This window comes from Artemia franciscana, chromosome 7, assembly GCF_032884065.1.
Source record: "Artemia franciscana chromosome 7, ASM3288406v1, whole genome shotgun sequence".
NCBI lineage: Eukaryota > Metazoa > Arthropoda > Branchiopoda > Anostraca > Artemiidae > Artemia > Artemia franciscana.
In genome coordinates, this window is record NC_088869.1 from 56340691 (window position 1) to 56354828 (window position 14138).

The window sequence follows — 14138 nt, forward strand, 5'->3', positions numbered from 1 at the left end:
CAAATAAAGACTACTTAAATTTGAAAATTAACCACCCAGAGTGGTAGAAACATGTTGAAAAGCGAATGCAAGGTTTTTGAAATAACTGCCTTTTATGCATCCTGGGAATACTTTAGTCTGACAGAATTACGAACACATCTGTACGTTAAAGATCTAAGCAACGATTGATTCTTCAAAAAATCCAGAGTAGTAGATGCTGGTGTTGGAACCAAATGGTCCTTATGCGTGATGACAGGCTCCCCCACGATTTTTGGGGCTGGGTCCTCCCTGGTATTAGAAGATCCTGGACGGCAGAAAGTGACGGTCGACCGAGTAGTGGCATAAACATCTTTGGATGAGTTGTGCCCACAAGCTCTTCAGAGATCGTAGTGTAGAGGCTATGGTGTCTCTTGATGTGCCAGCCAGCGTAGGAGAAACCAAGTCCAAGTTAGTTAGTGTATGAGAGGATATCAATATTGTCTTGTTCAATATGCTAAGAACGTTGTCTTGTACTGTTAAAACTGTGAATGAACACTAATTAGTAGATGTTAATAAATAGGTAAAATGTAAATAGTTATGACAGAGTATTTAAAATATTAGTTGCTACTGTTAACTGGAATTGACAGATCCTTACCAGGATTCTTTGTCAATCAATACAATTTAGAAAATATAAAAGATCTTTCTGAACATGTTTGTGGGTATTTACAGGCATTTAATTGCAAAGAAAATCTTGTTAGTAAGCTACAATGGATTATTTACAAAGTCGCAAACATTCTCTAAATCACTAATATTACTGTGATCAGAAAATATAAACTCGTAATAGGGAGTATTGTAAGCAACAATCTGTGGAAGGAATATCTAAGAAATTGATCTACGTTTTTTTTTATCTAATTTTGACGCCCTGACTCGATGTATTTATATTACTGTTTACCGTTTGTATATTATATTACCGTTTATATTACTCGATGTATTTATATTACCCACTGTTCATAAACAGTTTGCTAGCAGTGTGGACGTGGGACTTTGAATGATAGATTATAAACTAGTTTTTTTTTCGTGTGCAGACATTTTCAGCAGGGAGGGGATCGGATCAACCTGTATCTGGTCTTATGCTTAGTTTTAGAAAAGTGTCTATTAATTGCATCTCCCCCCTCATTTCTTGATATATTCCTTATTTTGTAAAACTAAATGACAGGGGTCTTTATCGACCTAGAAAAAATACCCAGGATCTCTAAAAATCGACCTAGGATCCATAGTCTTTTGTATTATTATTTTTTTTTTCTAACGTGTTCTGTACTCTGTATGTATTTTTTGTTCGGTAATAAAAGAGTATAATAAGTCAGATATATATGGCATTACTGCTACTTATAAATAAAGAGTATATAACAAAATTTGTAAATTAGGATAAAAATTAATGCAGATTGTTTTTGTTTAATTAGGAAAGAGCGGACATTTTCTACAGTTATGTCAAGCAAAGAAAAGCAGCTGGTGTTTTGAATCAGGCGAATGTCTGTAAGGACATTTTGCTGGAAGCTGAAAGGCTTGAGCTAAAAGAAAAAGCCCCCCTTGTCCTTGTTGAAGTGCTCCTTTCTACAAACATATTAACCGAGGTAAGTACTTTCTCTTTTTCAATCTCATACATATTCACATTGATCAGAAAAACGTTTCTATTAGGGCACTCTTGATCACTCTAACCCAAGAGAAACTGTTATACTCTACTTTTGTGTTACAAGTGTTCTCTAATTTGGCTTATTTATGTGACGCGTTTTTGTCAATCACATTGTTCCTTATTTCTGAAACGATTAATAATCCCGCATTTTTAAAGCCATGCCTACCCATATCAAATAGGCTGGTTATCAAGTCTAATGCTATTTTAAGCTGTTAAAAGTCTTAACATCTGATTGGTTCTGTTTTGTGTTTTTTTTTTTAGCCAGTAAAGTTTTGTGTCACAACATTTTTGCATCAATTCTTTCTGTTTGCCTAATCAATACTGTATGGCATTTTGATTTTGTCAAAAATCGTTTAGATAATTTACCAGTCAAAAGGGTTTATGGTCTCAGGTGTACAGTTGTAGTTTCGGTGATCAAAAATGTCCATTTGGATTTAGTAAAATAGGTAAATCTCTTTGGTTAGACAAGGACGATTTGTAATATTTTTAAGATGCTCAGCTCGGGTGTTTTAGTATTGTATGACGGATGTTTCCAGTCTTTCCTTTATATGTGGCACGATTTAGTTGTAGCAGAAAAAGTATCAACAACAACCGTAATTGGCCTATTGATTTAGTACGATCCAAAAATCTCCACGGTTAAATCAAGAATCAGCTGTCATATTTTTTACATATTCAATAATCTAATTAGCCATAAGAGGCACTCAAGTCGGCTGTGTTAATTTTATATCACAACAAATGTGTCCAATATTCTTTAATGATAAAGTATGATTTCGCTGGACTGAAAACTGTTAACGATAATCGTGTTTAAACGGTTGCGGTAACAGTTGAACAACTGTTAAGGGACTTCCAGACCAAAATGTAGAAATTTTTACACTTGAAATTACGTAGCTAAGCCTTCACACCAATCTACCTTCCCTTCAGAATAGCGTCCATAAATTATTTTCTTCCCCTTAAAAACAACATTTGGAGGGAGGATTTGAATAAATTGAGATGTAGATGGGGGGTATGTAGGTGGGCTGGCCTTAGGTAGCTTGCTCCTGCAGTGAGTTGTTAGTAATAGTAGTAATAGTTGTGCACATTTTACCCGCTGGGAAATGTCAAACATGGCAGTTATAATTGCTGGTAAGCACATGAGGCTTTAGTGCCCTTATAAATCTGGTTCTCAGCTCTTGAACGTTTAGAATTGTTTTCATATTGTACTGCTTGCGACCTCAACTGAAACATCCAGCAATAATGCTTTCAAGGTACTCTAGAAAACTGAGGGGATTATTTTTGATTAAAACTGAGGGGATTATTTTTGATTAAAACTGAGGGGATTATTTTTGATTAAAACTGAGGGGATTATTTTTGATTAAAACTGAGGGGATTATTTTTGATTAAAACTGAGGGGATTATTTTTGATTAAAACTGAGGGGATTATTTTTGATTAAAACTGAGGGGATTTATTTCCAGCCGATTATTTCTTGTCTCGAGAAGGGAGAGATACTCTACAAAGAAAAAAAAACACTGCAAGGCGACCATAGCGGCCATCAATTAGTGTAAATCTCTATGTGGGTCATCTGTCGATAATTGTTTTCTTATGATTTTTTTTTTCATTGTGTAGTGTAATTTTATATTAATTAACTTCATTTTTTTTAGCTAAAAACTTTCAAGAAACTGTTCATGCGCTTTACAATGGATTCAGAAAAGGCCCAGAGATCATTGCTTGGTGGGATTGAACATCTGATCGAATTACATTATTCAGCACTCCTCCCAAAGGTTCCACACATATTAAAGGTATAAATCCATCTCAAATTTAAGATGTCAAGAAACTGTGTCCATTTACGTAAAAAAGTATGTCCAATTACGTAAAAAAGGGCAGATTTGATAGAAGCAATTCTTTCAGGTTGTTGAGATTAGGCTTATCAATCTGGGTATAGATGTGCAGTAAACCGGAGGTCTCGAGTAAGCTGTCTCCCCCCTCCCCCCATCCAAAAAAAGAAGCAAAACGCATCAGTACGCTTTTGGTAGAGCTTCTGCGTGATTTTATAATCAGCTTTATTTGCACCGTACGTGACAACTTCTCATGAAGACCGATATCATATTTCAACTCTTGAGGTATCTTAAATATGTAGAATAATTAAGATACCATATTTCTATCAAGGAGATCGATCTAAATATAAAAATATCAAAAGATGGTACCGAAACGACTTACTCTTCTACGAAGTTCGGGAAGAGGGTGAAAATAACTTGATAATTTTGGGCAAAAGAAAGAATTATAAGGTGATAGCGAGTGACGAGCATTAGATCCGTAAACGTTAGACAGGTACGGGCATAGCGTGGTGAGTCGTCGGGTAGCTATGAACAAAAAAGAAAGGGGTATATGTGTAAATTCCTCCTTGTGATTGGCCCAAAGGGTTCTCCCAGGCGAATTATGAAATCATCGCCTAATAGAACTCTAATGTTTTTGTCAATTTTCTGGCAGACTGATCATTTTTACCGGCCTTTGCTGTTTGGTTTTGTTCGTGAGAGTTTTTAGTTTTTTTTTTTTGGGGGGGGGGGGGCATGACAAAAGAAAATTGTGTTTTCACTCTATTTCGATGTTTACAGAGAAATCTGAAATAGTTATAAACGAAAAATAGAACGAGCATTTGAATAAATATAATGCCTCAGTATTCATAGTTGATTTTCCGATGAAGAATGAATTAGAATTTCAGCTTCATAGTGATTTTTTTTTGTCCTAGAAAGCATAAGGTTTTGTTTGTTTGGGGGAGGGGTGCTACCTTTTGGTTTTCCGAGAAATTGTAATTAAATCTTGGAAAAATTAGCAACATTTTTTAACATTTGTCATCGCCCAAAGGCTATTTGGTCAATTCTATTACTGCTAATACAAACTGCTCGTCAAGTCGTTAAGTTCCCGAAACATGGACTAGCGCCTGTTCTCCATCTTTACCTGTACGAAACTTCAGCGTTCGCTTCCTCCAGAGAATTGTCCCAAAGTTCATAGTAATTTTTTGTTGATTTAGAGTATCCAGCGTTTTTTTTCACTTTAGGGGCTATTTGGTACACCCATCTAAGGACAAGATCTTTATCCCAACTGGAATACGTCCAAAACCATTTTAGCCACTCTTTCGATTCACAAAAAATAACAGAGAAAGGGATTTTTTTGTTATAACTCGTAAGCTTTTCGTTCTTTCTACTGGCCTAATTTCTTTCATGTCAGCTTTTTAAAAGGCGTTATCTCTACAGAAATTATATTCACTTATCTGTATAGATTTGTCGCTCAGCTTAAGCTAACTATAAGCATTAGTTAATGCGATTTCAAATAGGAGGGGCTATTTTTCGCTACGAATAATATGATTAGGTTGAGAAAATACATCACAGAAATAAACAAATAGAATTAATCTATATGTTTTAATACAGAATCATAGGACAATAACTTTTTTTTTGCGTATGCTGATTGCAGTTGAATCATTATGTTCTTAAGGAGTTGTTGGTTCTTCATTGCGAAGTTGTTTTTTTTTTTTCAAAAATTACCCTTCCATGTTACCTCTGTAAACTTTCAGGATATCTTTGTTTGGGTCTCTGCTGTATGTGGTTAAACCCACCATTCTTACCTCAAACAGCTCTAAGCACTTATGCCTCAAATTTTAGTGGATCATCCCCCCCATTCCTAGTGCAAATATGACTATAAATATTGTTAGCACATATATTAGTCCATATTCATAAGGATATTTCCTAAAAATTAGAAATAATAACATAAAATAAAAGATTAAGAATTTTTCCATTCCATGATTAGAGCAAAAAATTTGAAGCCACATTGACAAATCCATGATGGGTGATGCTTAACCATATTACTACAGTGGAACGTTAAATGGAGTGTAGGGATGGATACCTTAGTCGACGGAAAATATTCATTTTTTTATATCTGTATTATGCCTTTAAAAATACTGGAAAAGAAAAGAGGTTAAAAGTACGTAGGGAGTTTTTTTTTCAACTTGACTTTTGAAGAAATTTACAAATTGACTTCACCAATCCATTCAGCACAAAGATCATATCCACATAAATGTGTATAAGCTGGTATAAAAAAGTCAATTGTCCCCTCATTTAGCATGGAGATCTGACCGAAAAATGTATACAAATTTATTTGCCATTTTCGGCTACTTGTTCTCTTATCGCGAGAAATCATCGGAAGAATATATTATCATTGGATATATAATCATTGGAAGGACCTCAGCTTCAAATTGTGTTTCATAAAACAGGTGCATGTCACGTGTTCAAGCTATTTGTTGACTTTGACAAATTTACTGTCAATGTTTCTGGAAAGAGATATTCAATCAGCGATTCCGGTAGTAACTTATGTTTTAAAGCAATCTTTGTTTGTAGGGAAGTTTCGTTCTTGGCAAACTATCTTTATGTTACTCTAATTTAATCTTGTTTCTTGGACATCGCCAGAATCTTGTTTATGGTCAGTAACTCGTGTAATTCTTGTGCTCATTAGTTTGGGTAATAGGATGATTCGAAGGAATATTCTCTCTCTTCACGTCGTTCGACTATCGTCACTTAAAGTCATTATACGGATCTTAATTTCCCACAAAGGGCGACCTCCAGGCAAATACTCAGTGGCTTTAGACCCATTGAAGCATTGAAATCTCCCCTATAATTTCTTATTTTACACGCAATTAGCAATTTTTAGTCTTGCTTTCAATTATTTCTTTTTAGAACATTTCCCTCCCCCTCTCTAAAATAAAATTCTGTGTATGAGCCTGAATGTGCCTAAATTATATGTTTATTCATATATATTCATGTGTCTCGTGCGGAACGCCAATTAGGTTTCATCAATAGGCTACATTAAGAATCCAAAGAAAATGAGATTTTTTTGTAAGTTAGTGGCGCCCCTTGCTTATTAGTCGAGAACAAGACTGTATTCAGGGGGAGGGTTTAGGGGGCTTGACCCCTCCTCCACGAAATGCTTGTCTGACCTGTAATAAAAATGAATATAAACCAATTTTGATTTTTTTGTACGTCCCCCCCTCAGAAAAAAAATCCTAGATACGACCCTGGTGGAGTGTCTCCTAGTATGTAAAAGAAGTTAATGAGACATTGAAGAAGAAGTGGAAAATAATAATCTTGCATAATATGGAAAGCCAGGCATATTTTACTTACTAGAATGGTTATAATTAACCTCTGAATTGGCTCGAAGATCCCACTCGCTTGGCTGTGTAGAAACTATGCATATGTTATTAGAATTTGTAGTATTGAATATTATCTTGAAACAGCATTGAATGTTTTCTATTAGATTAAGTTACGTAAAATCGGTGCATATTTTTTCTTCTCATGTTTAATTTTATATGATATAGGCACTCTATGATGAAGACATCGTGGAAGAAAACGTCCTTATTGATTGGGGTAACAAACCCTCCAAGAAATTTGTATCTAAAGAAATAAACGCTGCGATTCTAGAAAAAGCCAAACCCCTTATTCAGTGGCTGGAAAGTGAATCATCATCAGAAGAAGAATCTGACTTGGAAGTAAGACATTTTGTTTCATTTTTTTTCTACGTAGAATTTCCTCTGAATGCTGTTCCTTGGTCGCCTAAATTAGGTGTATAAAATTTAAATGTCTGGTTTATATCGTTTTTCTGTACGATTTAAAAATATTGCCAGTGAAGCTCTTCTTATCGTGTCATCTCGATGGTAAATTTTTGGATTATATTTGGGAAAATGACAGTTTCCAGATTTTTATCCTATGTCCTGTCATTTTTAGAGCAGGTGAGGCACACAGGACTTTGAAGGGTGTCAGGCCGCTCTATGAGTGGTTTGGATTCTTAAAAATTGAATTATAACTCCCAATTTTCGATGGAATGAGGGTTTTTTTAAGAAAGTCCTCGATACAGTAAACCTAAATAAATAAAAAAGGGATTGGCATCTGTTCTGACAATACCCTTTTTGCAAATTTGTTCCATGATTATGTTATATCTTCTATGAGCTTTAAAGGAAGGTTTAGTTTCGGTTATTTACGTGTTTGATGGACGTAGGCCTTTTCCATGAGTATTTAGACGTAGGAATTAGGGCTAGGTTTCTAACTCGTATAACCTTACTTTAAAGTATTCAGCCCGAGAAAGTCTATTTCGGGAACGCAAACCAGCGAAATTGCCATAACGCAAAAAGCTAGTTTTTTTTCACAGTTGTTTTTCACATCAATAAAATGGGAAACTAGATATTAACCCCCACCGCTCCTCACTTCCCCCATTGTGATTCATGGCGTGAAAACAGGAGAACAAAAAAATATTCAATCAATAAAACAAGAAAGGACCAACCTGACGAGGATCATAACCCGTAATCAGCTATCTCAAATAAGGCTATAAGGGACAACAGACCCGGCAGAGACATCTAAGTATGTTAAGAGCATATATATATCATGCCAAAAGTACATATCAAGTAAAAATTTCGTATTCAATTTTACCTAGAATGGGGAAATTTGCAAATATTATGCTGTGAGAGGTTTATCATTATTGATTAGCTGCATTTATTTTTTGGTTCACTTTCTGAATATGACTTTAAAGCGTCTAATAGTCAACTTTTTTGTTATAGTAAAAGAGCTACTCAAAAATCACAAACTTGGCCATTCTGAAGTGTATATTTATGTGGTTGTTTGAGAGCTCATATTAAACTTGTGTTAAAACATTGACAAGTAAATAAATGCCTCCTCTTCCTTTGAAGACTTTTCAACACTTTTTTAAAAGCTGAGATATGAATTTTATTTAGGGTTTGCTGAACGGTTGAAAACTTTGGAAATTCAGTATTTTTCTCCGCCTCTTGGAAAAAACAGTTACTATTTAAAAAAAAACGCTAGAACTACAGAGCTTTGAATAAAAAAAAAAATGTCTGCTTTGAAAGCATTACATGGGCCTGGTTCGTAAAAATTTATTTAAAATTATTTCGTAAATTTATGTAAGGGGAGACAATTTTCAAAAAAAGATATTTTTTTTTGCAGTGAAAGTGTCATTTATGTTTCTGAAATGTCGTATTTGATGTTGCCACATTTTTTCTTCTTTTCAATTGTTCTTTCACTGTTTGCTTAGGCTTTAGATTGTGGATTGTAAGAGCTTCTCGCTGATTCATTTTGTTTAATAAATCTTAACGAATATTTCCCTAATATTCATCATGAGCAGGAAGTCTTAGCCTTAATCTTTAAGGTTTAGGATGTTCGCTTCGGCAACAGGATTTCACGTCCTCTTAACGAAATAATGTCGTCGTATGGGAGAAAATTTTGCTAGTTTCCTTTTCAAATCAGGGCTGTAGTTTTCGTTTCTATGACTGGGAAAATCATGCACGAAATGAATAAAATATTTTTTATCATGTACTGATTGTGCTCTCATCCAGATAGGAAGATTATAGAGCATTTAGTTTCTGATCAAAGGTATTAGCCGAAATTTGCGTGACGACCTCGCCATTGTCTTCCATCCGATAAAACTTTCTAAACTGATTCTGAACACTTTCTGAAAACTTTCTGATTTATCTAAACAAAAAATATCTAATTTATCGAAAAATATGAAATTAGATTTACTGACAATCATCTTTTCCACCAAGTGTATGATTATGTTGGCATTTCCAGGGTTGTACCACTATTACCTTTACTAACGTTGTGCTGTTTTAAAATGATATTGCTCATTGATAATCTTTCTATTAGATTGAATATAACGATAGAGCCAGGGATATACAAACGCAAGAAGCAGAAATGCGTCGTAAAGCTGAAGAAGCTAAAGCAGAGGCGAAAAGACAAGAAGAAAAGCAGGATGAAGGAGAAGATGTTGATATTGACGCCATCTAAATTATGTACGGTTTTTGTTATTGAAATTGTAACTAATCAGCTTTATTGAATGCTAGGTTTTGGAATGTATCCAAATATATCACATTAAAATATAATGACTAATTATGGATAAAGTTTTTTCGTTTTTATATTTATATTTTACTCTGTCATGTTTAGTGGTAAAAAATGAAGAATACTGTCGAAAATTTCTTGAAAATTCTTCACTGTAGCCTACTATCACATTGCGCAATAATCGTAATGTATCCGCCTACAAATGCTTGCAATCATAAGTCAATGAGGATTCAAAGAGCATAGGAAAATACAACAAGTTATTGTATTTCTGTCTGTAAGCTCTCTTTTAAGGATTGGAAGTAGGAAAAGAAAGAAGGGCTACAGAATCATGTCCTAAACATCATTATGCCGTACACCCGAAATTTTCCTTGTTTTTTAGTCTTACTGCCTTTCCAGTGTCTCGTTCTATAGTATTCGCCATAACTTGAACCTTAAGCACTTAACATTGAGCCTGAAATCAGTAGCATAAAAAATGATGAACGAAAAATAAGGGACGCGCGCAGGAGAGGGAAGGGAGGCTATCCTCCCGTGCGAAAACCCAAATTTCACTGAATTCCTGTGCTTTTTCTAAGAAACAATTTTTTTCTTTTTGTTTCTCTCCCCATCCCCGAGAAAACTCATGGTAATTCAAAATTGCAAATGGAAATAATTTAAGACCCTCACTCAAATTCACACGTTTTTGCAACTCACTTAACTCTAAGGCAAAGAGGAAAAGAAAGGCTACTTTCTCTATTATTAATTCCGTGGCAAAACTACTACTACTAGTAACAAGTCAGCGCAGCACCAAGCCGTCTGAGCTCAATACAGCCACGCACGCTCCTCCTCCATCTCAATCTATTTAAAGCTTCCTTCTTTATACCCTCCCAAGAAGCTCCCATTTCTTTTAAATTTTTCTTTATGACATCCTCCCACCTCGACCGCGGACGACCTGCTTTCCGTCTAGCCCTAGACCTTTGGTCGAAAAGGACAATCTTCGGCAATCTGTCATCCTTCATCCGCAAAACTTGACCGAGCCATCTCAACTTTTTTTATTATAGCCCTAGAAAGCGGGATTTAACCACGCTTTCGCACAGCCTACTGTTTGAAATACGATCTGTCAACCGGTTACCCAGAATAATCCGTAGGTAGTTTCCCTGAAAAACATCCAGCAAATCTTCATCAGCTTTTGGAAACGCCCATGCTTCATAGCCCTATTTGTACATTGTCAAGACTGTTGCTTTCAAAATTTCTTCTAACTTTTTCTTCTAAACTTTTTTTTTTACTGTGAAGAAACGCACTGAGCCTTGGCTATACTATTTTTAAGATCTTTACTGCTCTTTACTAATAAATACTACCAAGGAAAGTCAAGCTGTCCACATTATCAATCTTTTCGTTCCCCAATGTCACCTTTTCATTCCCCAATGTCACCTTTTCGTCTTCACTTATTCCTAACCTTAGTGATTTAGTCTTCTTAACATTAATTTTTAATCCTATTCTAGCTCCCTGAGCTCGCAAAACCTGTAGAAGTTCATTCTTTTTACTCACATTTTCATCTAGGATGTTTGGATCATCAGCATAATCGAAGTCTAGTAGAGTTTTTCCTCCCCATTTGATTCCGTGTTCTCTCAGTGCCTTTCCTGTGCTTCTTAAGAGAAAATCCATGAAAATGGTACATACAAGGGGGGATAGAATACAACCCTGCTTAACTGCTGATTTAATACAAAACCAGCTGCTAACCTCATTTCCTACCTTAACCGCAGCAGTATCTTTCTAAATCCTTCTTTTCCTTTTGTATTAAAAAACTGACTAATGAATGAAGAAATATAGGAAGAACTCATTGATCTTAACCCAGACGTAATTTCTCTTTCACAGAAGAACACATAAGGAAGGTATAATTTGGACGCGAAATAGGGCGCGACTTATGTTTATCTCGTCATTAATTTAACAACGTGAAAGTAAAATACGATTTTTCAGCTTCTTCTTGAATTCAAAGAAGAAACTTATACTAACTTTCGAACCTAAGGGAAAATAGTAAAACATAATTTTTCAGTTGACAACAAAACATAATGACTTCTTTTAATTATAAAAAAAGCATATACTTGGAATTCAATGAGTTTTGATTATTAGTCTTCTTGAACTTCCATTTTTTGCTTTTGACACAGGTGCATCAGGTATGTTCCGCATCCGGGACAAACCTATGCACATGCATGAAAGACAAAATGGCTCCGGGGTCCAGCCTGTTTTGTATCGTGCTATTAATGAACTTCAGCAGAGAGAACTATCTCTCTCTGCTGAGGCAGGGACATCAATACTTCCATGAACCTGAGGAGGGTCAATAGCAAAGAATTTCCGTCACCGTCCTTACAAACACCTAAAAAGAACCAAAACCGCGTTGGCGGTTTTAGCGTTTATTTCTGATTTCATTATGAACATTGCGGAAAAATTTTCCAGTCTGTGTTGAGCAAATCTCCAAAATACAAAGTTTGCAGAAAATTTACTGTGCATCAAAGCAATCGAGGGAATTATACCACAAATGGCAATTGTCGGATTAACATATCTCAATTGATTCAGAAGAGGATCATAGGCATTGATTTGTGATTTAACTTGAAAACATTGCTTTTTGCAGAAAGTGACCAATTTGAACAGCACGCTGTTCAATATTTGGTTTTCAAAATTTTCTCCTATGTTACTGATATGCGCTTCAAATTTTCATCCAAAATAAATGTGTTTCAAGTTTTGCACATTATCAGGCTTTGTAACGTCTATAGCAAATGGGCTAGTGTGATCCAAAACATCTGCTTTGATAAAATTTGACATTATTTCCTTTGACTTCACCTTACTAAGAAGTAAATGAAATTGTGCCTCTTCACTCTGAAACTGTACATTAACTCGATTCACCATTATTAAAACAAAACTAAGGAACACATAATATGCAAACACATAATCTGCAAGATAAGATTGAAAATTAAAGGTTAATCGTCCCACATTGCTCTAGAAGACGTTCTGCCACACTCTCCATCGACAGCCATCTTGTTTTGCTACTGAATGCTTGTTTTTTTTTTACTGAATCCATCTGCAGTTAAGTTTTTCAACCATTTAGCTGTTGCATCTGGCAGTAAAAAAAACTGCTCTAGTGGTTTCTCATTTTTCAGAGAAGCATAGCGAATAATAGATTGTGTTGCTGTTCTGTCTGTCTACTTTAATTTTTTGACTTCTTCATACTTCAAGTTTTTGAATAAGCTAATTCAAAGTGAAGTGAATCGCCAAAAGACCCCCTCTGTGTTTTAACACCTTAGGGTCTATGCACATCCACAATTGGGTTTTTACAATTCGCTGCGAAAAGTTTACAACGTCTTTTTTCTATCAATCAATCTCAAAAATTCACAAACTAAATTTATACTTTCAACCGATTGTTCTTCAGTTAATGCTCCTCTGAGTAATTCTTCACATAGTTTTATTCGATGTTCACTCATAAACCTTCTAATGTCTGTCCTGTAACATTCTGTGTGGGCGCAATGTATGATGAGGTGTGCTAAGGTCTCTATCTGACCACAATGGGTGCAATTCGGATCTTCTCCATAGAAACGAGAAAGATATGATCTTGTAGCTGCATGTTGTGACTTAAGTCGAAATGCAATTTTTCCTTCTTCTCTTGATAAACTTTCATATAACTTATTTTCAAATTTCCTTTTGGTCTTCTTTGTAATCAAAAGATTTCTATTTTCTTCAAAGCTAAACTGTTTTATCTGCTGTATTATGTCTTCTATCTGGAATACTATTGTTTGTGTCGTTGTTTGCATTATTTGCATGTCTGCACTGGCGGCCATTTTAGCAGCTAAATCAGCTTGTTTATTACCCTCGATTTTCCTGTGACCAGGTATCCAATGAAGCGATAGCTTTATTCCTTTAGAAAGCAGTTGTTGCATGGCTACAAAGCATGAAACCACTTCTCTTGATTGATTCACTCCATCACTGAATTGTTCTGTCTGTCGATTCATCATTTGATTTTTCAAATTGCATTTTTGTTATTGCGGTTGTATTTGTCCTTGCTGAGGCCGTAAGATGAACGGTAGATCTGTCTTTTTTTCCTTTTCTAAGGGCTTCATTTACTTCTTAACTTTCACTGCGAATGGTGTGCTCATTCATGTGTCTTGCTTTGCAAGTCAGTGGCAGTTTATTTCCTGGAGGAGCCTTAAACGATCTATATAACCCTTCAAAAGAGTTAGCATAATTACCGCTTTCAATGTCGAAATCGCTTTCTGATCCAGAATTTTATTGAGTATCTCATTTAACTCCATTAAAACTAGGGTTTCTTGTCTGTCCTCTTGTGACAAAATTGATGGAGATATATTTTTTTTTACTAGAACTCTTTACAACAGAAGCATCTTGCGATACAAACGTCTGAACCAATTTTTTTCAACAGAATGAGCCCCCTCTGTCACTCCTCAACAGCCTCACTTGCAGAATTTTCACCAAGCTGTTCATGCAAGGTTATGCTTTTAGAACGAACAATAAACGGGACTGACAAAGAATACTTTACTAATTTTTTGAATAGTATTCTCTTAACCTGACTAATTCTTAGTTTAACATCAGTGTATTTTATAATTTCTGGAGATTCAGCTAAATTCCCATCCAATCTAGGATCAGC

At 35.2% G+C, this 14138-nt stretch overlaps 2 protein-coding genes across 5 annotated transcripts in view; one reads left to right on the forward strand and one right to left on the reverse strand.

Moving 5' to 3' along the window:
- LOC136029493 (eukaryotic translation initiation factor 5-like) overlaps nucleotides 1–9573 on the forward strand; it is a 53139-nt gene extending 43566 nt beyond the window's left edge. Inside the window, exons 8-11 of the mRNA XM_065707928.1 lie at nucleotides 1419–1589; nucleotides 3287–3424; nucleotides 6988–7158; nucleotides 9320–9573. Of these exons, the coding sequence (XP_065564000.1) occupies nucleotides 1419–1589; nucleotides 3287–3424; nucleotides 6988–7158; nucleotides 9320–9460 (621 nt within the window). The 3' untranslated portion in view covers nucleotides 9461–9573. The remainder of the gene's footprint in view (nucleotides 1–1418; nucleotides 1590–3286; nucleotides 3425–6987; nucleotides 7159–9319) is intronic.
- The window catches only part of LOC136029500 (enolase-phosphatase E1-like), a 539221-nt gene that overhangs the window by 303970 nt on the left and 221113 nt on the right, over nucleotides 1–14138 (reverse strand). The gene's annotated exons all lie outside the window — the stretch shown is intronic.